A 19196-nucleotide genomic window follows, 5' to 3' on the forward strand; every position below is an offset into this window, starting at 1 on the left:
CTTTTCACCTGTGACATTCTGGAGTTACAAATTTTTATGAGAAAAAGGAAACCAGGAGTTTGCTCAGCTCTTCAATGCTATCTCTACTTCCACCTGGGCTTGGCAGGGGGCAGGTGATACATGTTTGAGCATAATTGTGCTTCTGTGTTCACCATTTCACCATATTTCACCATTCAATGCACTAAACTTTCTGGAAATGTAGCCCATTCACTGGATTCAAAGTTTTATCTGAGGTGCACCCCTGTTGTGAAACCTAGGAGGAGATGCTCAGAAGCAAATTATGCTTACAGTGCTTTGAAAAATCAAACAGATAGATGAGCAGCATTTTTTTTCCTTCAGATTGTTGCCTTATGTCTGCTTTCCGTCTCCACTGAAATGACTTCAATACCCCTCTGTGTCTCCTTGCTTCGTCATTTGGTTCAGAGGGGTTGTTAAATGGTACAGGTATCTTTCTCCTCCAGAAGTATGTTTCACAGAAAACACTTCATGCAGGAACTCATGATGTATGGGTGTAGCTCAGCAAGAACTCTGAAGGGATTAAGTAAGGGTTTCAATATATTTTTTCCTTAAAAAAAAAAGTCCAAAATACATGATTGGGGGTGGGAGTTAGATTATGTTAGATTATACAAGAAAAGCCAACACACTGAGCAGTAAGCAATTTTGGAAATAACCCAGAATCCCACTATAGGCTATAAAAAAACCCCCAGGATTTCAGTAAGTGATGACGTAGTGATGGATCAGAGGGCTGTGGGAAGGATCAAAGGGTGTAAGGAACATGACAAAAATAGAGCATTTCTAACTCATTTCTTCTCTCTCTGTGATTCCAGCCTTCTTTTTTTTTTTTTTTTGGCATTTGCTTAGAAAACAGTCTAGAAGGGGCAAAATACAGAGTAGACCATACTCTCCACTAACTGTTATGAAATACTTCTCTGCAAGAGCTGAAAATTTACCTGTATCATGATCAATTCCAAGGCTTTATAGATATAATGCCAGTAATATGTTCACTATAGCTTCACTGCAGTAAAACACCACCTATCCAAAGAAAACACAGTAAAGAGGTGGAAAGAAGGGACAACTAAAAGGGAAAATTCATTATTTAAATGGTGGTTGATAAATAAGAGTCATTTTTGTAAGGTCTGATTCAATAGTAGGGAGTGAAAATGCTGGGGAGAGAGACTAACTCTCTTCATTCCACCAACCAAAAGAAAACAAGAGGAAGGAGGAAGAATGGATACTATTACATGCTTTAAATTAAGCAGGAGAGTTAGAGAGAAACATGATCTTTAGCCCCATTAGCACAGAAGACACTGCAAACTGTTCTTCAGCTTGTTCCACACCACCTGATTCATTGATCCTTCTGCTGTTGCAGTGGTAGAGCAGAGATATAGGAAATATTTGCAAGAGAAAACATATCAATCTCATTTGGTTTGCATTTCAAATAAATCAGATTTGTCACATATAGTCCAGTTTCCTGAACCTGTTGATAAACAGGTTCAGGCTCCCTTCAACACCTGGAGCAGGGCAAGTGCCAAGGCAGAAAGTCTCTGCCATTATTTCTGTCTTCTTGAGATGTTCACCTATCAACTTTGCTTGCAAGCCATAGCTCAAAGTCTCACTGAAGGATGATGCATGTCTGAGGACCAGAGGGTTTGGAAAATAAAGCCAGAGTAGCCTGGAGATTGTTTTGGTCCCCCATAATGCAAACACAAATTCCATAAATTCCATTTGCACCATTTCAAATGCCTGCTCCCCCCCACCCCACCCCCCGCCAAATTATGACACTCTCTGCAGCTCCTGTCATATCAGTTTACTTGTCTGGAAGTTTTTCTCACGTGGTTTCTCTCACCTTTTTTCTCTTACTGCCTCGCTGCCATGAGGCCCAGCAGCCCCCCTCATCAGACATTGTTTTCTCCCCAAGTTATTTGTGTTACCTTCTCTCAGAAGACTCTGCAGAAGACTCTTATCACCAAAGTCACCTCATCTATATCCTGTGGTGATACCTGCTTGTGCTGGGAGTCTCCACTGTATCTGCCACTCCAAGTGGTGTACAACATCTCAAAGGGTTCCATGAATGTCTTTTTGCACCATTATGTGCATTTTGCTTTCTTGCTCAATTTTCTGACACTGCCTAGTCTGCCTAGGCTTCAAGCAATATTTGAGGACCCTGACACCCAAGAGTAATCAGATGAGCCATGACTTTGTCCATCCTTCAAATCATTGCATTGTAACATGGTTGCAGCTAACTCCTTCACAGCTAGCCACATCTGGTTTGCTAAGTGTGGAGTGTCCCATGGGAACTGGACATGCATTTTTACCCTGCCATCTGGACCTGAGGAAGGTTATGCTTGGTACCAAAGGGGACTGACACAAATCTAGTCTGGGAAAATGCCAAAAGCAACATCTTCTTTGAGTTCAGCTAAAATGACAGCTCCTGAGATCTGCAGGCACCGTGTGATGAGGGCTGAGATGGGACAGGAATCACAGCTGACCTGGTGACCAGGACAACTTCACTGTTCGGCTCACCACCTGTATTGGCACCGGTGTGTGAAGCATCATCCTAGCAACAAACTTCCCTCAACAACTGCAGCAGAAACAGAAAAATAGTAGTTAGAGCAAAGCCCTGGGAACCCTTGTTCCTCATGTATTCTTTTAAAAAGAAGAGGCTATAATCAGACCCAGAGGAAATTATGCATAAATATCAAACTTTGTTCAAGCTGGGAAAATAGAATTTATAATTAAAGATGGGCATCTTGTTGACAAGATATGATTTATTTTGACTGTGAGGTGAGCACATGGTCAACTTCTAATCTTTTGCAAGTTATTAAAACCAGCCAGTTCTCTTCCTGGCCATTTTGCTGGGTTTTTTTTGGGGTTTTATTTTGTGTAATTTCTAAAAAAGCAACTGGGCTAACGTCAGCTCAAGATAAAGATGCTTATACTGGCAGAGATGTCTTGGAGGATCTCAGTAGCTGGGAATTTTTCTTTCTGTTCATACACTCCTGCTTGTCTCCATGCCAGCCCCACCAACCCAGCCTGTTACTGTCTCCCATGAAAGTGTGGGAATTCTGTGACAGTTAGAAAGGAAGGAGAGGGCCCAGGGTTGACTTTGTGTGACCAGAACTGACCTGTGGCTTTTTTTTTTCAAGTGGGATTTGCTGGTTGCCACATCCTGCTGCCTCAGTATGGAGGCATGTAGGATTTGTGCTTGGCAGACACCAGCAGGGATTATTACAGGACTGGTGCTTTTATGCAGTTTTGGTGGCAAGATCCTACAAGTTTTCAGGGTGTGGTGTCCTTCCTGATGTCCGCAGGTTTTTTCATGGGGTATGCTTGGGTGTATCGATGCTGTCAGATAAGCCAGCTTCCCAGAGTCAATACCACTGAAGTTTAGCTTGCCCAAGGGTTAGCTTTCCCGCAAAACCAGCTTGTTCCCTCCAAGGTGGGTATAGTTCTGTGGCTTCCTTCAGGGTCTGCATCAGGTTTGGCTGCTTCTGCTACACACAGTCCTCCCACAGCAGATTTGGACACTGTCCCCACAATATTGAAGGTATTCTCAAAGAAAGCTAGCAGTGAAATAAATTCAGGGCTGTAGGGAAACCATCCAGAGTCAGAAATCTGAGTGCTACACACTGGGAAATAGTCAGCTTGCTCTAGAGAAAGGACAGGTCTGTCTGGATCCAACCAGGGATCTCTCCCTGGGAGAGATACCTTTACTGGGAGAGATAAAACCGGAGAAGCATCAGCACTCAGGTGTCACTGGGCATCAACCATTGGTTGCAGACCCAAGTTTCTGCAGTCCACACGCCAGAGATAGACATCTAGCAACAGCAGCATCTGTGTCAATAATTTCTTCTTCTTCCATGTAAGTCTGAAACTCATCATCAGGAGACTTCCTATCCTTTCTGTGACAGGCCATTTTCCTTTAGCTAGCCATGCACCACCTGGATAATAAAAATGGCCCCACATCTCTGAGCAGCACAAATGCAGCCATCCTCCAGGCTTGGCTGCTGTGACTTTGAGTTGGCCATCAGGTTGCCCTGGTGTGATTACAGAAGGGGAGACAATATCTCCTTGGTGACATCTCTCTGTCAGTCCCAGCAAAATAAGACAGCATGAACCATGAGGGGAGGTGCAGCTTGGGTGAGAGATGGACATCAACACATCAGTGTCGATCTGATACCAAACCAAATAGCACCACCATAGTCATGAGGCACGGTGCCACAAGATACAGGTAGAGTGGACTCCTATTTGTGGCCCAGCACAGGGTCACTGGGGCTTTCAGGCCACATGCTCACTCGCTGATACTGTGCTGTATTTTTTGGACCACCTATGTTCCATATAAGTGCTATTCTGAGGGCCTCAATCTTTATTGAAGCTGCTGTACAGAAGCAAACTCCCCCAGATCTTCTTCTGTTGCCAAGACAAGCCAATGAGGAATACTTCTCCTACTAATTGTTAAACCATTTGGCCTTTAAAAAATATGGAAAATAAAGAGAAGCGCAGAGGACACACACATTTTAAAACAATTACGGAGGTATGTATTCACATGCTTGTGGGAGCCTGGGAATACATAAGAGATCGTGACTGCAAAGGAATGAATTCACAGACTGGTCTATGGGGAGTACTTTTCTTCCCTGTGACTTCAAACTTCTCTTGGAGCTCACAGAATTTAGTCAGCTGGCATGCAATAGAGGTACAACTTCCCTAAGTAAACTCTTCCTCGACTTGCCCTGGAAAAGCTGCGGGGAGAGTCTGTGAGACAGAAGGCTGCAAGCAGAGGTGAATCCTGCTCCTCCTCCTCATCCTCCAGCCACACAGCAGGTATGTGGAGATGCATGCAAACCTGGGAGCATGCTGGAAAGTTGGGCTTTTGACTGCAGGAGAGATGGGGGCTCTGGCGACTTAGAGCTGCAGCCTTTTGAAAGTAACACGGATGAGGAAGGTACTGTATAAATAAAATATGCATTTGCAGCTATACATGTTCATTATCATACATGGTAGAACATGTATCACTCTTGTTTATTTCTTTGCCATAATGGACATATTACTTTTAAATTTATTATCCTTGTTACATTCTTATTGCAGTAGCACGTGCACAATGTAGTCATTGACACATTTAACAAACCACAACTTTCACATCTCTTGACATTTTCATCTTGAATCTTGCAGTATGGTGCAGATCTGAGGTGACCTTGTTAGGAGCTGGTGTGCTGAAAAGAATGAACAGTAACCTGTGGCAGAGGAGCCAGTATATGTTTAGCAGAATCCACAAAGCAGGTGCTTTTAAAGGACATGGGTTTTATCTGATTTTAATTAACAGATCCAGGAAAGTTGGACAGAATTTATGCTGTCGAGTAGAAAGGAGTCAGTCCCCTCTTTTGTTTTTTTGGTTCATCCAAATTCCTTGTCCATAATGGCAGATGTCAGTGCAAAGAGGGGAAAACACACATTGCTGAAAGTAAAAGTCTCCTCCAGGCAGGAGGTCACTCAGTTCAGATATTCTTCATGCATCCAGGGAAGAAGATTTGCAGTGATCCCTGGGAGGCGTGCTTTCGTCACTGATGCTTGCAGGAGCTCTCTGGCGGGGTAGCCCAGGCAGGGCTGTGCCTTGGCTGGTGAACCCAACACTCAGTTTGGTCCTGAGACACCCACTGTGGGGCTGGCCAAACTCTCTCAGAGGTTTGCACTGCTGTAAACTATCGTGCAGAGGCCAATGCACCCCTGCCCTGGTATCAGGGCATGTCAGAGCAGAAAAAGACAACACAGGCAATGCGCAGGTGCCCCACCAGTTTACGCAAGTACATTGCTTCTGAAATAAAGAGAGTTTCACATTCAAGGAAAAGAAAGAAAAATCCATCCCACTTCCCTTTCTGGAAGGCATTTACATTATTTCCCATTCAAGCATTAAATTGAATTTATCCTTTCCCCCAAGGGTGCGTTTGGTCCCACTGTGCCACAGAGGTCCCAACTGTGCTGTTGGGAAACCAAACATATGTGTTGTCCCTACTATGAAGCTTCCCTCCCATATAGCCTTTTCCTGTGCATCCCATTCTGCATGGACATGGAGTATTGGGTTTGTGATTAGCTCAGTGCCCCTGATTCACTCCATCCCCCGGAATCTGCAAGCTGACAGCTGTGGGACAGGCACGGATGACTTCAGAGACAAGCACGTGTCTGCAAAGCCTGCAGAGGGGATCTTTTTGTGGAATTTACTGACTGTTTCATGTGTCAATATGAGAGGAGCATAATTACCAGCTGAGAAACTGCAGGAAATAAGCCAAGACTGAATGGACGAAATGGAAAATAAAGAGAAGTGCAGAAGACACACACATTTTAAAACAATTACGGAGGTATGTATTCACATGCTTGTGGGAGCCTGGGAATACATAAGAGATCGTGACTGCAAAGGAATGAATTCACAGACTGGTCTATGGGGAGTACTTTTTTTCCCTGTGACTTCAAACTTCTCTCGGAGCTCACAGAGTTTTAGTCAGCTGGCATGCAATAGAGGTACGACTTCCCTAAGTAAACTCTTCCTCGACTTGCCCTGGAAAAGCTGCGGGGAGAGTCTGTGAGACAGAAGGCTGCAAGCAGAGGTGAATCCTGCTCCTCCTCCTCATCCTCCAGCCACACAGCAGGTATGTGGAGATGCATGCAAACCTGGGAGCATGCTGGAAAGTTGGGCTTTTGACTGCAGGAGAGATGGGGGCTCTGGCGACTTAGAGCTGCAGCCTTTTGAAAGTAACACGGATGAGGAAGGTACTGTATAAATAAAATATACTGTGTTTATGGATAGGCTGAGGAAGTGGCTAAACACACTGTGTAGATGGCTGTATCCACACAGCTGTATATTTAACCCATCAGGGACTTGCACTGCAGAGAGTCAGATCCCTTATGTTAAGGAGGCACCGACTAGTTTACAACAATGCAGTTGTCATACGCCAGGTTTGTTATTATTCTCTGTGCTTACAGTAGTGAAAGACGGGGACATGTCTGGGTAATTTTTCTTTCTTTACAGGACTTTAGTCTGTTTGTGGAATTGCTGCATTATAGTGCTCTGAACCTGGAGTGCTGCAGAGATCAGCCTTGTACACTGATGAAATGCCACTTGCCCAGCTCGCCGACACTGAATCTTAGCACAGCCTTGGGCAAATCTCACAGCCCCCGGGTAAAATGGGCAAAAGGCTGTTTGGCTCCTCTGCTTTTCTGACTATCAGCACTGTCATTGAGCTCTCCCTGCTGGAGCACGAGGTGTGAGATGGCAGCATTACTGTGCTACTCTTAAGATCCTGACAGCTTGAATGTCACCTTGGGTGAACAATGACTTACTGAGAGGGTTTTGCTGCATCTGGATTGTTACCACAGGAATTAACACTTAGACAGTATTTGGAACTGATAAAGTTTTAGAAAATCCTTATTTATCTAAAAGTCACAGATTCATTTATGAAGCCAAACCCTGGTGTATTTTGATAAAAGTATTTTCGATGAAAGTACAGATATGTTTCTTATCAAAAGTTAGGTTTTCCATAACAGTAGAAATTTGTTTGTGGGGTTTTTTTTTTTAACTAAGATGCAATAATTTCAACTTTAAAATCAATTTATTACTCTAAAATGCTGAAATCCTTTAATTTTCAGTGATAGAAATTCGCAACAAGTAATCTTCTTTTTACAGCAGATATTTCCATTTCAGTGATTGTATCCGTGCTTTACCTTTTACTAATACAATGATGGATGGATTCAAGGGGGGGTATCAGTATCATGCAATCGGATCTGTCAGAAGTAACTATCTTAATCTAATTTTTCCTCCTGTTTGATCACATAAATTGAATAGATTTTTCCCAGATTCCACTGTCAACGAAAACAAAATGCTGAATTAAAAGCTTTTTTTTTCTCTTATTTTGCTGCACTAAAATAATATGTGAAATTATTATGTTTTAGCTCCTGAATTTGAGTTTTCCCAGGAACTTGTTTTCCAGGGAGATAGTTTGTTTTCATGATCATATAGTTTAATCTGCAAATCACTTTCTGCTGATAAAAGTGTTTTCATTTTCCCATCTCCTACTGTCCCTTCACCCAGCCCCTCACTCAGCAAGTCTCCAGCCTGGTGAATTTCATGCAATTGTCGTCTTATTTTCTTTTTCTTTCCTGTAGAGAGGAGTAGGGGGAAAAAAAGGTGAATAAAATAGGGAATCTGGCTAAACTCCATGTATCCAATTAACTGGAAATGTTAATTTCTGGTGGGGAAGTTCTGTTGGCTAAACACCTGACACAGGTGCAAGTAGAGAGAGGAAAGTGTGAGAAACGAGGAAGGCAGCAGCTTCAAAAGACAGGAGAAAAGCCATGCTGGGGCTAGAGGAGATGTAGAAGTCCTTATTTTGGTATGCAGACTTGACTTGGCTGTGATTTTAATGAAGCAAAGTTCTGAGCAGCAGAATCAGTGCATGCCCTTCCCTCCTGGTGTGGCATTTGTTTCTGCCCAGGCTCTTCTTCACAGTTCACCTGGCACAACTGCTTGGTCACTTGGTAAAACAGTTTGAGGAACTGAGCTGGGTTTTTAAAGAGCTCAACCAACAAACTCTCTGCTATTTTTATCCCTGCAAATCCAAACTTCCCAAAGTGCTCTGAACATCTGTGTGTAGAAAATGTGAAGCTGCAGTCATCCTGGTCACTTGTTGCTCTTCATTACAGGCATGATATTAGTAGTCCATCTCTAAATTAAATCAAAATATCCTATTTTTAAAAATATATCTTTTTTTCTCATGGAAGCTTCAAATGTTTGAGGTTTGTCTTGCAAAAGTGCCTGTGCATTGCAAGTGCTATTACACACTGCTAACAGGGCAAACTAAACACACAGCATCTGAAAGGAATTTAAACCTCTGGACACCACAGCAGTCCCCAGCTTCAACATAAGTTCTCTGCTCACCCCAAGGGAGTTGCAGATAGAGAGCTTGAGTCCAGGAAGCATGCCAAAATCAGCACTGCAGCCTGCTCCGGGCAAGGGAAGCTCAAGACACGACGTGCTTGAGGGAAGGTGGTCAAAAGCAGTCTGACACTAGCCCAGTCAAGGGGAACCTGTCTGGGGTTGTGATAATCTCACGGACGGACTGTTCTCTTGAGAGCTCAACATGGATTTTTCTACCCATTGCACCGAATCATGCCCTCCCCCATTGTCTTTCAATAGCATTTTCATGGCTAGACCAGCAACCTGGTCGGCAGGAGGGTGTCCCTAACCACAGCAGAGGGGTTGGAGCCAGAGGGTCTTTAAGGGCCCTTCCAACCCAAACCATTCTGTGATTCTATGATTCTGTGATTTATGCCTCTCATTTCAGAATGCATTGCAAAGCCAATTAGATGTTAAGAGCCCAGATCTTTGGCATATTATTTCAACCATGGATAAATTGCATTGCAACAGTTCAGGCTGGTGGCTCTGGGAGAAAGCAATGGGAAAACCCATGTAAAGGTAGTACTTTAAAAGCAGTACTTAGCTAGCAGAAGGAAGGGAGGAAACCAGCAATTAGACAGCTGCTTCAGCCCTAGAGGGCAGCACAAAGTAATAAATTCAAACCTGAACTCACAAGCCATCTGAAATCATCTTCTGCATGACAGAAGAATGTCTATCAGGGTGGCATCCTGTTGAGGCTAATACTCTCAGCTTAATTTGTTGGATCTAAACAGAAACCTTTTCCCTTTGAGACCTCTTTCTACATGATGCCAGACACACTGCCCAGCATGATTATCTGGACTTCATTGGGTGGCCTGGATATCATCTAGGAACCACACAAACCCATTAAATGCCTTCCATATTCCTTTTCTCACCAGGCTCAAAGGAATGAAAAGCTACACAGGTAGGTCATAAGTGTAGTAGGCTCAGAGATGTGTCCATCTCCACATTAGATGACAATCTGGTGCCAGCTTTCACATGTGTTGACCTCTGTGTTCTGTTTGAAATCTAACCATAATTGTTTTTGCCTTCAGAACCATGAAACTGAACATCATCTTCTTGCTGGCAGTGGTGAACACAGGAACCTTTAACTATCATCCCATAGAGGGGACATCCTGTGAAATGGTAAGGAGGGATTCCTGCTCAGGCCCTTTGGGATCTGCAGTGAGGCTGGGACACCCCCGTTGCAGGCACTGTGCAAACAGCCATTGTCTCTGAAAAGGGAAATCCTCCAAGACCAGACTTTCTGTGGTGGGCAGAAGTGGGATTTGCAGTTAGAGGATGGGTAGAAGGCACTTCTCAGGCTATGTCTTTTTTGTAGTGACAGCACATAAGAGGAGTGGAGGAGGGGTGAGGTGGGAAGAAGGGTCATTATCTTTGGTTTTTTTATAAAGGGAGCTGGTTAAAAGAAATTTGACCTGATTTCCCTAAGACCATAGAGGGGGTCTGGGACTGAGACAGAGAAAAGACTTAGACCTAAAATCAACTCCTTTCTATCAGGCCTAAATTCTTTGTGCTTTAAATAAAGAATCTTCTGTGACATACTTCTATACCAGCCCTTTTGTAATAGCAGGGAGACTGACCTCCTCTGCCCTGACACAGCATTTCTGCCAAGGAAGTTGCACCTGACTTCTGCTGGAGGAAAAAGAAGCGACAAAGCCTCTTGCTCCAGTACAAAATTTTCTCCTTGGATTTTTGCAAGCACCTGGTACAATATTATAAAAGTTATTCAGACATGACCTTTCTCCCTTCCCTATCAAAGTATTTCTGACTGTAACAGGCTTTTAAAAATACCTTTTTTTTCCTGAATATTGAATCTCCTTAGCACAAATCTTCAAGAATTTCCAAAATAGGAAAAAAAAAAATTTACGAGCTGTACACAACTCCCTTATGGGACTCATTGCATTCCTGCCCACCTGCTGTGTTGCTGCACTTCCTGAATTCCAAAGAAATTAAAATCTAGTTTATACAGAATGATCTCGGGAAGGTGTCTGAGTAGCTCAGTTCATTGGCCGGAGAGGGAAGTCTGATGAAGCTTGGGTCCCATGTATCACAGAAAAGTGAAGGCTGGAAAAGACACACAATAACCCAAGCAGATTTGTCCCATTCCAGTTTTTGGATGGGTCACAGACCCAGCTGACTGCAGAGAAGTAAACATGTGCTTGTTTCCAGCACTCCACCATAAACTCGTTTCATCAAGCAAACGACCCAAGGCTCTAAGCAGTTAACTGAGATAAATTTAGCTCTGACAAAAAGATGCAGTCTAAGGCTGGGATGCTCATCCCGAATAAATGAACAGCTCAGCATTGCAGATGTTAATGCTTATCATCTTCCTTCGCTGAATGTTTGCTCCAACAAAAGATGTGTGTAAATCCAAACACCATTTAAAGAAAGAAGGAGCTACTGGATTAACTGCTGGGTTCATTGAAGTCCTGAATTACTGTTTTTCATCACAGCCTCACTGTTTCACAAGGCAATTTCCCTGTGGTGACACCTTTAGGACAGCGAGGACTCAGAATTTAATACTTTCATCCCAAGTCTCCTGGAAAAGGCATGAGTCAGAAACTTGTGCCCATCTCTGACTCACCACTAGTACTCTTGTCATTGAACAAGAACCATAGAGGTGGTTTTAGGAAGTAAACAATCCCCACCAGATCCTTGACACAGGTGTGATCTGCACTAATTACACAAGTTATGGCATATCTACTTGTTTGCAAAACAAGGCACAGCTTAAATGTCAGGAGGTTCTTCCTAACTCATGTTGCCTTCAGGTCAGGCAAGGCTTCAAGTAGATCATGTTCTACCCACCAAAGTAAGATGTTTTTGCTAATTCATGTTTGCTGGAAAAGGATAAGCTTTGAAACAATTTACAGAAGGGAAGGGATTTTAGGAAATTCTGTCTTGCCTTGGATTAAGGTGGTGCAAGAACATGTGCATGAACAGTTATCACAGTTCATCTGATGTGGGGTACTTGGGCAAACTGCTGAGGTTTGATTCTGTAGCTGAGACTCCACCTGGGCAGCTCTTCTGGGAATGACCATGGACACCACACGAGTGCACGTCAGTGGCAAGTGCCTGCAGCCCAAATTCTTTGGTTCAGATGTTCATAAGTTGACAAAGGAAAACACAAGTGGAGGCTTGGATCCAACTGCTTTTTTTGTAAGGCTCTTATGAACGTGGATGACAGCTTCCTCCCAGTGCTAAGCAATGAAGAACTGAAACAAGAATCCAAATAATGCTTAGTTTTTGAACTCTTGGATAATTTTTTTACTAGCACACAAGTGGGACCAGATACTGAAGGGACCAAATGCTCCTCACCCTGCAGTACTTCTTGACAACAGACTTGAAATAAACTGATGGTAACACTGGCAAAAAAGATGAAGTCAGAACATGAGACTGGCAAAACCATCTTTTCCAGTCTCAGGCTGCCAACCCATTGGGCTAAGAGGTGAGAGGAGGGGCAATACACCAAAGAGATGCTCCATCCCACTGAAATGTTCTTTATCTTTTCTTCCTGTTCCTGATGAGGATGAAGTTCATGAAGTTTGAGCCTCAGGGGAGTAAAGGTGCAGAAAATAAGAAATATGGTGAGGATCAAAATAGTGAAAATAATGATAGTTTTCAAAGAAATGTGGGAGGGGAAGTATTATAGGAGCAAACAGCAGGCAATAGGAAGTATAAATGTTATCTGTCCCTTTTATCCCCGGGACAGTTCTATGGATGCAGATTAAAGGCCAAATCCTGCAAGATACATGGTGATCTGGGACTGACCTCTCAACCATTGACTTCAGTGAAAACCGCCTGGCTGGCATTGACAGGAGCTGGATCAGAACCTTGCTAAGACACTTTCTCCCAGAAGGAGTGAAGGGGGCTCTCCACTTGTTGAGATTTGGCTCAAAGTGTCTGAAGAAACCTGGCATCTTCCTTAGGTTGCAAAGTACCTGCTGCTTTTTCACTCTGGATTTTTTTATCCTTCTGGCTTCAGCCTCTTCCACAAACCAATTTAAAAAATCTTCCTCCTCATGCCTTGGAGCTAAGCCAAAATCTAGGCATATTTTAGCTCAAAATGAGCAATTCTGCAATGGCTTTGCAAGAAAGAAGTAATATCAGGGAGGGGCCAGAAAACTACCTTTTTTTCTCCCTAATATTTTTAGATGGGGGAGATTTAAGTGAATTGAAGGAGGAGTGGAAATAGTTTCAGATTTTTGTAGTGAATTTATTTGGAATCTTTGGGAAAGATGTATTATAGGAAGGATTGTGGAGCAATCTGACTATATCTAGAGTTTGGATGATCATTTATATTTCTCAGACACATTTTTGTGTGGTCTCCAAAATTTAGATTATGCAAAAGAGATTCACAAAAGACTGACTAGTGCCACAGTTCTCCAAAGCAGATGTGCCGCTTCATTCTCAAAGTTCACATGAAACAGATAGGTTTTAATTGTTTTTACTTTAAATGATTCTTTAATATCTGAAAAGCTTTGTGTCATGGAATCTGGGCCCTGCTTCTCCACAAAAATTAAGATTCAACATATTTTTTTTTCTTTATTTCTTTCCTTTCTGATCTTTCTACAAATACTATATGGCCCAGACATCCAAATACATTCATGACAGGAGTTTTCCCCAGTAAATTAAATGCTGCCTAAGCCTTTCCCTTTCCACTTCCTCAAACTGCTGTATGTTCTCCTTATTAACAAAATATAGCTTGATATTTATGCAAGGATCCTCATGTTCATGTTCTCAACCTTCTTGTGAACACACACTCCAAATTTGGCCTGGACACAGACTCAATCCTAGCTGCAATTAAACAGACTTGCTTCTGGAAGATGAATTTGATTTTGATATTTGGTTTTTCTTCTCTATCTGCTGCTGAGAATTGACCTGAAAAAGTATGACCCTCACTGCACCTCACAGCTTTTTTCTCCCTCAAGTGTTGGCTTTACAGAATTTGTTTTTCCCATGTTGTGTCATGTGTGTTTTGTCAGAGCGCTTTCACAAGGCGGTCTCCCCATGCAAGAAGACGGGAACTGTTACCTTAGCAAAAGGATAAACATGGATAGTAAATGCAGGAAGAGTTTGGAGGTTTACGTCAGAATTCAGTCATTGAATGACCCATTTTGGATAAAGGTGCATTACTAAACTAAGCCATGGATAAAGGAAAACATGATCAAATATCTGAGGGTGTATATGAAGGAGAGACAGGTTTTGTGATGTAGAATCCTTATATGTTTTTCCACCTCCCTGCTTTGGGACCCAAACTGTCAACAGCATGAAGCTTTTTCAAGTACAGCTTACTCTTGCAAGTGGAGTTCAAAAAATCTAATATAGAGATGAAAGTGAGAAAATTAAACATCAGAAGAAAAATTAAGAAATGGTGCTTGATTGCAATGGGAAAGGGGAAAAACTCCTTCACTTGGGACTACTAAAAAGAGTCCAGGAGAAAGGTACAAAAAGGAGAGCATTCAGTAGGTATCAAACACAGATAAAACTCTACTGTTGAAGGTCGGTGATGCCTTTAAAATTAAGAGTGTTGTTAGCTGCAGAGAGGTGTCAGGATTGTTGCTCTTGCTGACTGCTGATATAAAGTGGTGGGATCGGTGTTTCAGGAGGAGGTTCTGCCTGGATCTTGAATGTTATTTTCCTTATATATATCATGCAAAAGTGTTTTTAATTTGTCACATGCCAACTCCTTTTCTCTCCTTTTCTGGCAGGCAAATTCACAGGCATTTTGCCACAACAAAGACCTCCACCAAATCCCTCATGAGCTCCATCCGAATGTAAACAAAATAGATCTGTCTGGAAACCTGATTCAAAGCATCCCTGAAATACCATTATCATTTTACACTTCCCTCCAGTGTCTGGATTTAAGCTTCAACCAGATAAGCTTCATCACATCTGGAGTGTTTGCACACATGACAAGTTTGCTGGAAATAAATTTAGCCAATAATCATTTACATGAGCTTACTCAGAATGGGACAGAAGGGATTGGACTTTTGCCCAAGGTGGAAACGATGGACTTGTCCCACAACAATCTCTACAGTGGGATGGCTGAGTATTTCATTAATCAAGCTCCAACACTGCAGTATCTTTCCTTGGCAGACAACAGTATTGTAATGATATCACACAAGATGTTTCGGGGATCTCCCAGTCTTGTGGAGATAGATCTTCAGAGAAATATCATCATGGAAATAGAAGAAGGTGCTTTTGAGACTCTAGCAAACCTTTCCAAACTCAATCTCTCCACAAATTCAATTACTTGCATCTCTGATTTCAACCTCAGGCAGTTGGAGATACTTGACCTTAGCAGGAATAGCATTGAAACCTTCAGTATCACAAAGTCAAATGAGGAATATAGTTTAAGATGTCTGGATCTCAGTGAAAACAAATTACTTCACTTCCCAGTCTTGCCTCAGGTAAATAAGCTGGTAACTCTGAATTTATCAAATAATTTAATCCAGCTCACTGCTGAATCCCCTTATAATAAAATGAACTACATGGATAATGAGTGGCTAGATGCTTCTTTGCATCTTCTTGATCAGAAGCGAAGTAAAAATACAAGTTCTCTTTATTTATCCCAGCTTGTATATTTAGACTTAAGTTATAATAAAATCAAATCCATTCCAGATGGGTTCTTTGAGTCAATGTTGTCCCTTCACACTCTTAATCTCAGCAAAAACTGTCTTGAGGCATTTGCTGTAAGTTATGATAGTGCATTGGTCTCCCTAACTGTCCTTGACTTGAGCTTCAATGCTTTGCAGAGCCTTCTCCTCGATGCTGGTGCTTTGCCAAATTTGAGGGAGTTTCATATTCAAAACAACAACCTTCAGACCCTGCAATTTGACATCTTTTCCAGTCTTCCTAGCCTCAGACTTCTTAACCTACAGAGCAATAACATCAGCCTGTGCCACATGTACTCTGGATTAGCTAAGCAAAGGCTTGCTGGAGAGGAAAGTGGCTGTGTGTCATTTGTCAATTCTCCTGCTCTCCAGTACTTGTACCTAGCAGACAACATGCTGAACATCCTACCAGCACGCACCTTCTACAAGACTCCACTGCTTGTCTTGGATCTCTCCATGAACCCTGGACTCAAAATAGAACTTAAAGCACTAGCAGGACTGGAAAAATCTCTGGAATACTTGCATTTACATGGCAATAGCCTGATAGATTTAAATATTGACTTGCCTTGTTTTAGTCACCTTAAACATTTAAACCTTTCTGAAAATCAGCTGAACTGGCTGCCTAAGTGGAGTAGTGACTCTCCACTGGAAGTTCTAGATCTACGGAACAATAGGTTCAGTACATTACAGGACAGCAATATTTTAGCATTAGAAAATTCACTTAAAAACTTGTATCTCTCTGGGAACCCACTCAACTGCTGTGGAAACATCTGGCTTTCATCAATGATCCAGAACAAAAATGTCCAGATCCCCAATGTGGAGCACTTAACATGCCAGTACATTCGGAGCTTCGGGTATTGGGAAGAAATGCACATTGAGAACATTAGACCAGAAGACTGTGAAAAAGAGGATCTGAAGAAAATCAACATCATCATCATATTAACATCTGTACTAGTTTTATCTGTGATCATCATTGGGGTGGGTTCATTTTTTTGCTTCCGAAGGCAAAACTTTAGCCACCAGTTTAAAGCATAGGAACACAAAACACCCTGAAAACTGAAGAAATCAGGTGCTACCCTGACACTGTGTAGAAATGAAGGATAAAATTTTCATCTTTGAGTTTTAACTGTGGATTTTACAATGGTTTTGAAGTGTCCCTGAACTGCACCACTGTAGTGGTCTGGGTTGCAGAAGGAGAATTTGCTCTGTTTTGCACTCACTTCATTCACGTGCTGATCTGCTTAAAGGATTTCACAGTGTTAGAAGAGGCCCCTGTAAAGTGTAAAGTTCTGCTGTTGTTTTGAGGGATGTGTAATTTAAACTAGCTCAAAAGAAAAAGTCCTGTATGGTCTTGAGACCTGAGACTTTTCACTAAGCTCAGATGATGCCATCAGCCAATTAGGAAATCCCTTCTCAAAGTTATTGTGCCTCCACAAGATGTTTCAGTTTGTTCTGAGCTTTGCTTTTGCCTAGCTGGTTAGCTCCTAACCTTTCTTAAACTGAAATCATACAAAGATGTGCCAGAGTGGGTCAAAGCACAAACTTCACTCAGTGAAGTCGGTTGCAAATTCCCCTCAAGTTCCAAAACAGTGAGAATTTAGCTAAAAACAAACCAAAGCAAACCCAAATGGAAATTATAAGTAATGTCCATTGTGCTCCTGCCTACCATTTAGACAGCTGACAGTGGAAATCAAAGACCATGTTGTAGGAGCCTCTTTGGTTGTCTCATTTTTTTGTCAGGATGTTGCTCCAGTCACTGGGGGAAGACATGAGAGGTAGATGAGGTCAATTAGTTCTGGCACTTAGTACCCACAAGGGATGTAAAAGAAATCTCAAGCATGCTGATGTGTTACCCAGATCTGCTCAGAAGGTCACAGGTCCACAGTTTAACTAAAAGAGAAGAAATTTGTCTCTCATGTGCAATACATATTTAACTGGGTATAATGTGAAGAAATTAATCTCTGGGGTGAATACTTTGCAAAAGAAAAATCTTGGAGAATTAATTTCAACCAGCTAGAATTGGACTGAAATGCTTACCTTTCTAAGGAAAACTGTGGGAAATTCACGGCATACAGTTGCATTTCAATATAGAAGAATAATATATCTGTTTTTAAAGGTCATGGAGGGTTAGACTGCAAAAACATACCGTCGTGAAATGATACACAGGGAACCTAGTCCAGTGCCATTATTCAGATCAGATGTTCACTGTGTCACCCTAAAAAGATATTATAGTCTAGAGGATGGGCTGTAAGAAAAGTTATGTAGAGCCTCATTCTGTGATGGGTTTAACACAGCTAACATGCTATGCTGCTAAAAGTTGACACTGACATGTATTTTGTTCCCTACCCTGACAGAAAATTCACCCTTTTGAAGTAAAGGAAAGCTTACCAACAGTGGGAGCTTGACCTGCTAATGGGGTGCAATGGCTTCAAAAGTAGCAATATCAGGTCTTCTGTTAATGCCACAAACTGTACATTAAGGCATATAACAGAAATAGAGGTCAAACCAAAACCTCTGCAGGTAAATAACTCAGACTCAAATTGCTGCTTCATTTCTGTTTCTTCAAGCTAGTGAATATAAAAATTAACACACTACAAAAAAGTGTATAATTTTGTTTTTAAAGCAGCTAAGTAAGAAAGTGGCTGGTGGATTTCACAGTGGAATTTTGTATAATAAAAACATATTTGAATTTTTTAAAAAGTACAGGGTTGTGAATATATTAAATCACCAGTTTGAAATGCTCCACAGATGAAAGGAAAAGCCTTCCTATTTTTCCTATGGTGTTCAGACTCCACCTTTGACCTTTACCTTCTGGTCCTGAAGAAGGGACAGCTGTTCCATGTCTTAGAGCGCAACCAATGGAGACCTAGAAGATCTACTGAAGATGCAGGCAAAAATTTGGAATAGGTTTTTCAAAGAACTTGTGGATAACCCATCCCTGGAAGTGTCCAAGTGCTTTGATCAACCTGGTCTAGTGGAAGGTGTCCCTGACCATGGCAATGGGGTTGGAACTAGATAGTCTTTCAAGTCCTTACCAACACAAACCATTCTGTGATTGCGTGGTTCCATGAATTTGCACAAACCCTCAGCAGCAATGGGGTCTGATATAACATCTACAACAGCCCATGCTGGAGCCCATCATAAAGGGTCATGCCTTTATTCAAGTAGGGAAATAAAGTCTAGTCTTTAGTCTCTGGTCTAGTAGATTGCACAATCAGCAATCCCAGGAACTAGTTGGAAGTCCGATGTTGAGTCCCTTGGTGCGAAGGCAAGCTGAGCTGTGTGCCCAGACACTGATTAATCTGCCACACACCGAGTTTATGGCTTTTGTGTCAAGCAGGACAATCTCCTTCTCAGAGCCAGTATTAACTTGACTAGCATGGCTGGAATTAAACCTGATGACAGAGTCAAACCCGATTAATTAATAGTTTTCACACAGCTTTTGTTTGGCTCTCCCAAAAGGAAGTGCTTGTTATTACTAAACATCTGGGCTTAATTAGATTTCCATTGACTTCCCCAGGAGCAAAAACAGTTTTCTCAAGAATAAGCCTCGGGAATAAAATGCAGCATAGCTTGCTTGGATTTTTCTGTTAGCAGTATAATTAACCAAGAAGTGACATGACCCTGCTCCAGCCAAT

General features: G+C 42.1%; 1 protein-coding gene across 1 annotated transcript; it reads left to right on the forward strand.

Annotated features, from left to right (window-relative positions):
- Positions 1-5979: 5979 nt before the first annotated feature.
- On the forward strand, positions 5980-17228 carry LRRC32 (leucine rich repeat containing 32). The gene is made up of 3 exons (XM_068181732.1): positions 5980-6638; positions 9976-10066; positions 14653-17228. The coding sequence occupies exons 2-3, from the start codon at positions 9980-9982 to the stop codon at positions 16591-16593; spliced, it is 2028 nt and encodes a 675-aa protein (XP_068037833.1). The 5' UTR covers positions 5980-6638; positions 9976-9979; the 3' UTR covers positions 16594-17228.
- Positions 17229-19196: the final 1968 nt, after the last annotated feature.

This window comes from Anomalospiza imberbis, chromosome 2 (genome assembly GCF_031753505.1).
Source record: "Anomalospiza imberbis isolate Cuckoo-Finch-1a 21T00152 chromosome 2, ASM3175350v1, whole genome shotgun sequence".
Classification (NCBI taxonomy): Eukaryota; Metazoa; Chordata; class Aves; order Passeriformes; family Viduidae; genus Anomalospiza; species Anomalospiza imberbis.

Coding starts and splice junctions, on each gene's coding strand:
- LRRC32 (XM_068181732.1), top strand. CDS start 9,980: ATGAAACTGAACATCATCTTCTTGCTGGCAGTGGTGAACACAGGAACC. Junction 10,067..14,652: donor AGGGGACATCCTGTGAAATG/GTAAGGAGGGAT, acceptor CTTTTCTGGCAG/GCAAATTCACAGGCATTTTG.